The sequence below is a fragment of the Trachymyrmex cornetzi genome, unplaced genomic scaffold (genome assembly GCF_001594075.2).
Source record: "Trachymyrmex cornetzi isolate Tcor2-1 unplaced genomic scaffold, Tcor1.1 scaffold441, whole genome shotgun sequence".
Classification (NCBI taxonomy): domain Eukaryota; kingdom Metazoa; phylum Arthropoda; class Insecta; order Hymenoptera; family Formicidae; genus Trachymyrmex; species Trachymyrmex cornetzi.
This window is the reverse complement of record NW_017299190.1, coordinates 580,995-592,048: the sequence shown is the minus strand read 5'-3', so window position 1 is coordinate 592,048 and position 11,054 is coordinate 580,995. Positions and strand designations below refer to the sequence as shown.

General features: G+C 30.8%; 1 protein-coding gene across 1 annotated transcript; it reads right to left on the bottom strand.

Moving 5' to 3' along the window:
- Positions 1-2,625: 2,625 nt before the first annotated feature.
- Positions 2,626-8,770, bottom strand: Mtpalpha (monolysocardiolipin acyltransferase Mtpalpha). Its single transcript, XM_018512991.1, has 11 exons — positions 8,695-8,770; positions 6,506-6,615; positions 6,143-6,415; positions 5,606-5,856; positions 5,103-5,486; positions 4,855-5,025; positions 4,559-4,781; positions 4,126-4,335; positions 3,761-3,956; positions 3,388-3,590; positions 2,626-3,304 (listed from the first exon to the last, which is right to left on the bottom strand). The coding sequence occupies exons 1-11, from the start codon at positions 8,768-8,770 to the stop codon at positions 3,101-3,103; spliced, it is 2,301 nt and encodes a 766-aa protein (XP_018368493.1). The 3' UTR covers positions 2,626-3,100.
- Between the last annotated feature and the right edge of the window lie 2,284 nt (positions 8,771-11,054).

Genomic DNA, 11,054 nt, shown 5'->3' with positions numbered 1-11,054 from the left:
AAGCTGGAAACACAATAGACACAGGCAATAGGCACAGGCAACAGGGAATAACGAGCCGTTCAATCAGAGCTTTGGGGTATAAATTCGATATTATATCCCAGAGCTCTGATTGGAAGGCTTGTTATTTCCTGTTGCCTGTGCCTATTGCCTGTGTCTATTGTGTTTCCAGCTTAATGAGGCAGGAAATTCAAATTTAAATTTGTCCGGATTTTGGTGGCGGACCCTGTAGACTAAATATTTTTTACGTAATATTTATGATAAATATAAATAAATATTTCATGATATTTATAATAAATATTTATGATCAGCGCTGTGCAATCTAAGACCACAAAAATATAAATTTTGTAAATATTTTATAAATAATATATATTGTCTGAGATGAAATAACTCATAAAATATATTCATTTTTCGATAACTTTTAATTTCGATGACTTTTATGAATTAATATAATGAGAGGAATCAATTGGAAAGAAAATATGTATTATAGTTGTTTTTAATAAGAATAATATCTATGTATTTGCATATTTGTTAAACACGTTTTTAAGCATTTGTTTTCTTTTCATTGTGTTTACATTAAAATTTACCCTGGGAAAAAATGTTTTATACATGTATATATATAAAATTATATATGATTATATAGAATTATATATAATTTTATGTAATCATTTATATAAAATATTTTTTCCCGGGACTTTATACAACATTAAGTTGATGATTCAATAACATGATAAATTTTAATAAACAACAGTACCTACTTACTTGGCAGTGTTTATTTATAAAGTTTTATCTTAACGTAATCGTCTGTCTCCTATCATGTCTGTCATTCAGTATTGAAGATATGATCTTTGTGCATGATATAAGTACATGATTATTAAAAAAAGAATGCAAAGAATAAAGATTTAATAATAATGATAAAAGATTGATATGCTTCTGATTTATATATATAGGATATGTATGGAAATGCAAAAAAAGCTAGCCAAATACCGAAGAATATTTTGAAATCAACCATTTCGATGGACGTTCCAGAGATTTTGTCAATCGCTTCAATTAAAAATGTTAACTATATTAGATTTAGGACTAACATTACATTTAAAATTAATAAAAAATAAAAATATTAATATATCTTAATTTAGAATTTGACATTTTTATATATTTTTGGCACAAAAATATGACATATTTTATTAAAAAGAAAAAACAAAATTGTTTTAAATATCGGAAATGTCTTCACTACAGAAAAAGTGTATACTTCACATAATGTTGAAATTATTGAAATTATGCAACTTTTGTTGCATCATTTGATAAAAAATTGTTACATATAACAACAATTTTTATAAAACATATAATTTAGTAGTTTATCAGGATATGCAAGTTAAGTACTCCACTTTATACAATTATAAATATAACAGTTCATTGAAAATTAATTTGCTTTATAAATTATACATCATTTATGATAATTACTCAAGTGTTAAATTTTGAAAAAATCATCTATAGTGGTGTTATTAAAACTTTATATACCATAAAGAATTGTGGAAATTTACTAGAAGATTTAATTAGAAATAACGACGTAATTAATATAGATGTAAAACGTATCTAATTTATGTTGCTCCAGAATTGACTGGAAGAAATGATGTCGACATAAACAAGAGTGCAACATTTCTTGACTGTTGCATCAAGCTAAATATTTCCATTTCTACATTACGTCTGCATGCTCGGAGGTTAATACTAATTATTGAACTGGTTTATTGAGTTTTTTAAAAATAAAATCGGGGCAATTAATCGATCGTTACGCACAAAAAAACAAACAATTTTATGCTCCATAATCACATAGTTAGATTAAAACGTTTCAAATACGTCAACATTGTGAATTAATAGATGAAATTTCAAAGATAAATCGTATATAATTACGAATCATAATGATACTTAGAATTATTGAAGAATGTTAACTCTTTTTATTCTTCACATAATAATATAGACAATGTAGTCTATTAAAAAATAATAAAGAAAAACATTCAGATTCTTAGAGAAACTCTCAGTACATTTAATATATAAACTCTTTATTTCTAATTTGCAAAAATAGATGTACAATTGTTATGATTTTGCCTAATTAACAATTTTTAAAGGCGTTTATAAAGAAAAATATCAAATATTTGCGGCATATAAAATTCGCGGAATTAATAAATGCACGAGTCTATCTACAATGTGTTCGCGGGAAGTTGTTGGGCGTGGAACATGTAAATACCAAATCCAAAAATATATGATACTCTAGAAGTGACGACTTCAGAGCATTATGTATGCCACGCATAACTCCTCCTATCTGACCTGCACGTGGAATCACGTCGTATCGTATCTCGCATGAATAAAATTATGTTGAACCTGCATTCCCTTTAATGTTGTCTTTTTTTATTCCAATAATAAATTTTTTCCTTACGGAAATATTAATCAGAAGTAACATTATTAAGAAATTGATATATTATTAACTTTAGGACTTCGCACATGAGTATGAGTTTCAGTCAAAATTTCAAGTTAGTATTCTTGAAAATTTCTTCTGATTTAAATCTTTATATCTATTTTAGAATTTAATAAATAGACTTGAACTGATTTTATAATCATTCTGATGTTATTTGATATTTGGTATTTTGTTAGAAAATAATTCATTCAAAAATATATGTACATTTCCACCAGAAGTTAAAATTATTCGCGGCTAAAAAAGATTCACGCTCTGAAAGAACCAAGCCAAATGTGATTCGCAAAATGTGATTTACAAAAATGTAGTGTAGTCCTATGATTAAGATACATATAAATTCGCTTGTAAATTGTTTATTCTATTACAATGACTAAAAAAATATCTCTTTGATGAATAGAAGATGATAAACATTCTTTCAATTAGGAGCACAAAGTAACTTTCAACAAATTAATATACTCGAGATGTAACAAATACAAACTCTAATCTGAATTCCAGGCTAACATACGTTTAATCTTTGCACCTATTTCGAGGTGCTTGCTTTCTTTCTCTAAGCCTCAAGCGAACAAATATAATACAGTTCTCGGATGAACATTAGTTAACATGAAGACATGCTGATAATGGATTTATATCGAACTTTTACTTCGGATAGAATTTTCGCTTAGAATCAGTCGCCATATCGCGTAATAATTGGCACGGTTTGAAAGAGTCGCCGTAGTGAGTTTGGAATTCTTCCATCTTCTTAACGAGTCGATGGGCACCGTATGCATCTACCCAACGGAATGGACCACCTGAGAATGGCGGGAAGCCCAGGCCGAACACAGCTCCCACATCGCCCTCCAACTGAAATATAAATAATTATTAAATAATGTAAAGAGCAAAAAAATATAATCAATGAGGATAAAGTTAGAAGGACATTAACTTACGGGACTAGCTAAAATATTTTCTTCCAAGCACAATACAGCTTCGTTGATGAATCGCGAAACCAGCCTCATCTGACGATCCTCGTCAGACGTGCTACCCTTAGGTTCGAGTATATAGTTTTTCAGAATGTCCACTGCACCAGGATTTACATCTCTATGTTTGGAGCCAGTTTCGTACACAAATATACCTTTGCCTGACTTGCGTCCTAAAATTAAAAAAATAAAATATATTTTCCTAAAATCTAGTTTTAGAATGTCTTGTGTGATACTTTTATAGTTATATTTATTTCTTCCGTTATTATCAATTTATGTGAACCGCCAGCAAAATAACTAATCTACTGCATTCTCTTTTTCTATGTTACGACAAAAATCTTACCGAGGAAACCAGCTTTAACCATATCGGTGAGAATATTTGTGTCTCCTCCCTTAAAGCGCTCACCATAAGCCTTCAAGAGGTCGGCACCGATGTGAGAACCTACATCAATGCCAACTTCGTCGGACAAAGTGGCTGTGCCGACAGGGAAGCCGAATTTCTTTGTTAATTTGTCCAACTGCACTGGATCTACACCTTCCTATTGAATAGATTGTATCATGTTTATATTAGCGATTTGTATTGGAAAGATGAATGCTAACATGACTGTAACATTATTGTAGAATAAGATCAATTATTCTAATAATTATAATATCAATTCTAAATATTTAGATGCTTCAGAGAAATATTGTTACTCCAATAATTCTTACCTGCATTAGCCTAATTGCTTCTGTCATCATACAGGAAAGTATTCTTGAGGTGTAAAATCCAGGACAATCACCGACTGTGATGACGGTCTTACCCTGTTTCAAACCAACATCTATAGCGGTTTTGATTGTCTCTTCCGATGTTCCTTTGTGTGTTAAAATTTCTAACAATTGCATTTTGTCGACAGGAGAGAAGTAGTGCATTCCGATCACCTGTAAAAAATATGCCTTGTAGCTCATCATCCATGTATATATTTATAAATGCTACTATTATAATAAATTGTTATATAAAATTAAATGACGTTTAATTAATCACATATATTCTTCTTAATTATAATTTAATTTAAAAAATTAAATATTTTACATAATAATAATAATATTTATTAAATGCCATTATAGCTTAGAATTATACATTTATTAATATTATGGACTTTACTTTGTCAGGACGGCTGCTACCAGCAGCAATTTTTGTGATAGGAATAGCGGACGTGTTGGTCGCGATGACACAATGATTCGGCACCACTGCTTCAATTTCCTTCAGGACTCTGTGCTTGATACCGATGTCCTCGAAGACAGCCTCGATCACTACGTCTGTATCCTTGAAGGAATTGTAATTTAATGTCGCGTCGAGGTGGGAAAAATATTTGTCCTTTTCGATACTGTGTAGAAAATTTCCGTTAAAAAAATCAGTTTTTTAATGTGTAGTTTCTTGTTTATAAAAGAGATGCAAACTTAGAGATTCGTTTACGCTTCACAGCGCCATCTAGGCCCTTTTGAATCTGATTTACGCCGCGATATAATCCAGCATCGTTGGTATCCTTTATAACGACATTGAAGCCTTTGTCGATACTGACCTGGACGATACCTGCGCCCATTAAACCAGCTCCAATTACAGCAATTTTTCTACATAAATTAAATAGCAATAGATTAATATCGACAATTATTTTAATTAGTTATGCTTGAGTTACTAAAAGACATACTTGACTGCACTCTTAGGTGGCCCAAAACGATTTTTCTTGCATGCTGTCTGGCCAAAGAACAAACTGGTAAGACCTTTACACTCCGGAGTAACCGCTAGCTGACCGAATCCCTTGGCCTCAGCATCAAATCCGGCAGAAGGACCCTTATCCAGACCGACCCTCACTACTTCTAGAATTTTAAGCGGAGCTGGATACAAACCATTCGTCATTTTCATCACTTGCCCCTTCGCTTTCTTAAACACCTGATCCTTAACAAAGTTGATGGATAAAATCTGTTGCATTATCTTGTCTATAAGAGATTTCGGACCGCGTTCAACTTTCAATCTTCCGTTTGCGAGATCCTGCGCGGCTTTCACTGCGGTTTCTTCTAGGTATCTCATCGTACTGAAGAATTAATTTGATTTTTAAATGCGCAATATAATTTAAATAATTTTGCTGCACAACATAATTAAAACTTTTCTTTCAGAGAAATAGGTATTATGATGGTAGTTAAGTATATTTACTTTTCTTCGGGCGATCGGATTCCCGGTCCAAGGCGGTTTACAAGGATATCTACTAGGCCAAGTTTCTTCGCTTTGTCCGGTTGAATATTTTTACCAGTGAGTACTGCATCCAAAGCAGTAGGAAGGGAAATTAGTTGAGGCAGGCGCTGAGTACCACCGCCGCCAGGAAGGAGTCCCAGCATTACTTCCGGTAATCCTAATTTAGTTCGCTTATCATTAACGGCTAGTCTATAATGACACGCTAATGCGACCTGTATAAAATAATCAATGTAATTAATAATTTTACCGTCTCAATTTTCTTTATTTTCCAGTTTTAGCTAAACACTTTTAGTTTCAAAATTAATAATTAGTAAACTCAGGTCAATACATTAAACGAGCTATAGTTATAACAAATAATATTTATTATTCACAAATTATAATTTTCCGACGATAAGTTTCAACGGTACGTTTCGACTATACTTAGTCCTCATCAGCCGCAGAAATACATAATGTTGTAATCCCCCCCCCCCCCTTAATTTCTTTTTAAAGATATGTTACCTCTAATCCTCCACCGAGACACGGACCGTGAATAGCAGCGACAATTGGCTTTTTACTATTCGCTATTAGATCCAGAATTCTGTGACCCTCTTTCGCTATCTGATAACCAGCTTCTGCATCCGGAATAGTTTGTAACCAAGTAATGTCTGCACCAACTATGAAATTATCTGGTTTTCCACTAATTAATACCGCTGCATTGACAAGAGTATTCGATTGAATTTCATTCAGTAATTCTGCTATCTCCGCCATTAGTTCCTTGTTTAAGGTATTTACCTATATTAACAATAAATAAAATAGAGATCTGTGTTAGCATCATATTTAGTGCATCGAAATTGTATACTACTGCAAATTATTGTATATTACTTTGGCATTTGGTGAATCTATGGTGATAACTGCTACATCGCCAACGGTTTTGTATTTAAAATATTTCTTATTTGCTTCAGTTGCTAGTGTTCTCGTTGATTGTTGCAAACCTATACATAAAAATATGAGAAATAAGTAATTAAATATATAATATGAAGTAATTAAATAAGACATAAGATAAAATTTTATTATAATAAGAAAAGAACATTTCATCTAATAAACTTTTTTTAACTTTAAAATAATAATTTTTGTAATGTTTATCATGAACTACATTCCTCTAATTTTTCTATTTTGAGATATGATGTAATTTACATTATTTATGTTGTGAAAAAGTCTCATACATAATTGTATTATTATCCTGCAGTCACTATTTGAATATCTACAAAAATGAATATCTATATAAAACTACATAAACGCATATAGGCATGTATATCTCATTATATTTTAACTAATCAAAACATTGAACATGAATTTTGCCAATGTTGGATAGTTCATTTCATTCATGATAACTTAAAATTTTCTTAACTTTAACTTAAAAAAGTTTATTATAAATATTTTTTCTTTTAATTATATTTTTTATATTTTTGGCTATTTAGTCTTTAAATCAATATTTCTTTTATTTCAAAGGGTAAGGAAAACGAATCATTTAATCTTTCCATTATCTACACTTTTATCTGTGTTTGTATGTGAAGTGTAGAAAATAATCTCGGAATTTTTCGATGATTAAAAAAATTTTTCAATTCGAACATCAAAACACTAGTATGTATAAACGTCAATCGTTTGAACTAAATCCTACTCCGACATTAGGTCAATGTTTATGAAATTACACGACGAAATCTTGATGCATAAAATTTAGTAATCTGCAATTATACGGGTACATTTACAAAAACAGATTCAGAAAACCTAATTTTTTTTTTAAATATTGAAAAGTGTGCGCAATTAATTTCGACATATTTCAGTAAAACAATAGCGATATGGCGAATCATTTTAGCGACATGTCAATATAGATAAAATCATATGTTTCAACCTTAATTTAATACTGTCATGTCCTCAATATTACATACAGATTAAATATTAAATTATCGATAAGATTTTTTCTAAACAAAAAAATGTTAATTTATTATATCTTTATAACTTGAATGAAGTACGTACACATAGTAAGTTCCTCTTTATACATTTGATTGTCAACTTGATAAAAATTAACCATTTAGCGATTGAGTCTCTCAAAATATTATTGGAATATTAATTCAAATTGTAATTTAGACGAAACAGTGCGATGTGAAGATAAGCGATACATAATATAAATTATGCAAAAGAAAACAACAGCCAGTTATTTCTACAATGAATGCAATTTATGTTGGAATCCTTTTTCAACTATTCACTTAAAATAATTAAATTCTAAGATATCGTTTCGAACCATTTATTTTTAACCATTTATTTTTAACCATGGTTAAATTTGAATGAATTGTTCGAAACGATATCTTAGAATTTAATTATTTAAAGTGAATGGTTGAAAAAGAATTCCAACATAAATTGCATTCATTATAAACTTGCAAGTTTAAGCTTTCGTACTTTGGACTTTTCAGTCCAAAGTACAAAAGTGCAGCACGAGATCACGTAATATGTGTCTGTGTATCCGTCTCCATGTTTTAAGGAAAATATAGCGAAGTATTCCTCAAAATAACATAACTTTCGGTTGCCGGTGCCAGTCGTCGACCCGAAGTTAGCGCTATTCGACCTTATCGCCAGCTCTCTCTCTCTCTCTCTCTCTCCGATTGTGAGAGCAAAGGTCGAACTCACACCGGCGCACCTATCGGCATCTTGCCCGACGTACCGGTCTGACACATCCATCCATATCCAGTGTCAGAAAATTCAATCAGTTACTCCGATTCTCTTTCATAACTTCACGATGCTCCCTAACGAATAATTCGCGTCTTGGAGCCGATATAAATTATTCGCCATTGCCGTTCGCAATCTCGAACGTTTATTCCGGATCGTTTCCCGATGTTGTTCAACCTTCCTACTTTTGGTACTCGATCTCTCGCGTTTTACGTGACTCCTAAACGACATTTTGGACGTCGATTCGGAACGCAGCTATCTCGTGACTCGAGTAAAACTCGCTCGAGATTGCGTTGATCTAAACTCCTCCTTTCGACGGTTTCCACCGCAGAGAGTGGACACGTAATCACCTGTGCATTTGAAAGCGGAACTCGCGTTGGCGCGGGAGCAGCGCGCCAGAACGCCGAACAGCCTGCAGCTCGCCATAATTTCGGTCGATCAGATCGGACGGGCACTCACTCTCATCGAGAGGAACGAAATTACCGGAAGATCCACGAGTCACGCACGGCACCGCGTGCGACACTCCGTCGTGTTCGGTCGTGTTGTGCCTTGCCGCCTTATCGGTGAATCGGTGAACGCTGCCGTCACGCTGCTTAGTAATGTAGGTACACTACTGTGTACTTTTGGGAGTGGGGGAATAAGGGGAGGGGGAACGTTCGAGATAGAATCGATTGGTGAGCGAGGAATCGCGACTCTCGCAATTTTAATCCTGTCCAGTGTTGCTTATGCCTCAGACAGTACAGAATATTTTTGATAAATATTTATTAATATTCAATTTGTTTAATGTTGCATAAATATTACATACATATTTTGTATAAAGCTTTATTTGAAATATTATTAAAATGTAGACTAAATATTTCAGGTAATATTTATGGTAAATGTAAATAAATATTTCGAATAAGTATTTTTTACTTGGATTATAATATCTCATTAAGTATTTTCGTAGCATTTATTATAACATTTACAATAAATATTTCATAATATTTATAATAAATGTTTGTAATCTGTGCAATCCAAGACTACAAAAATATTTACAAAATATTTAAAATAAATCTTATAAATATTTATAAATATTTTCTAAATATTTTATAAATATTGTGTGCTATCTGGGACTTAATAAAGTTATCCAGGTTATCTTCATTTAATTTTCTCGATGTTTTAGCCGTAATTTGGATATTAATTCTTTGTATTTTTTTCCCAAAAGTTCCCCATAACTTTTTGTATCCCCAAAAAATCTCTCAATGGAAAGAAAAGACCTTCAAATTTAGAGAAAAATCTCTCAATTTCTGCGTTTCGATTGAAGGGAATAAATTATGCTGTATAATGTAATTTTTCTTCGACTCTGCGAATAGAATAATAAATTTAAGCTGTTCTTTTTTAAATAAAGTAAAGAAATTCTTTTTATATATTTTAGAAATAATGAGAGATTTTACAACGCGAAAAAAAGAATATTAAATTTTAATAAATATTTGTTCGAGTTCTTCTAAGTAAATTTATTAATTAATTCTAATGGAAAGAAACCTTTTTAAACTGATTCTTTCATCGATAATATAATCGATCGAATATCTCGATATTCTCGAACGCACGTTTATATGCTCACGCATATGCGTGAATTATCCAGTTCGAGCGGACTTTGTTCCTGAATTATTAATTGACCAACGTCATTCATGTATTAATATAAATATCGAATTAATATAGTTTTCGTTTTATGATATTCGCAAATAAATGCTATAACAAGTGTTAATTTGGCACGATAATTATAAATTGTATAATTACACTTCATTATAGAATTTATTTAACCGGTTTATTTAACTTGAATTAATTTAACTTGAATTGATTAAACTTGAATTGATTAAAATGTTACTTCTTGATCTAACTGATTTGAGTATTTATTACATATCTCATATGCGTTCTCTATTATGTAAGAGCTATGAATATCATTAAGGTCAGCCTTCTGCGAAGATGTTTAGGTAACTGATGCTAAGAACTAGCTGTAATGTGAAATAAGATCGATTTGCATAATATGTATATTTAACACTTTATTGTTATTAAATTATGTTGAATTGGCTGAAATTATAATTGTAAGATGATATTCATGTATAGAATTATTTCTTATTGAAAAATTTAAAATATAATATAATATAAAGTATAAAATATACATATACAATGTAATATTATAATATAATATAGAAAATTTAAAAAAATATTATTAGAAATCATTATAATAATTATTATATTAAAAATTAATTATTAATCATTATGTTATAGATAAAAAAAATTGTATAGAAATGAGAAAAATATGCAATTTGTGATGTGCAATTGATGCGCACTATTTTTAAATAAAATTATTTTCTATTATATCAAATATATCTATCTCATTTATTCTGTGCGCCGCATAACGAGAGTTTACTACACTTCTTTACCTGATTATATTTTCTTGATAGATTATATTATGTTTTCAGGTGTTTAAATTTTTATATCTAATTCTCTCATATCTGAGGAATTCTTTAAATCATAATTCTTACAGAAGTTTAGTTAGTTCCATCTTTTAATTGATTATGTTCTTTGATATTCGTCAATTAAAAAAAAATCGAATTTTTACAATGTCGTTCAATTGCATTTTTTAAATGTACTTGTCGACCATTGGTAATCATTTCCTAGACAACACATCGAGAGATAAAACGTCTTGAAGATATCTTTTGGACGCTAA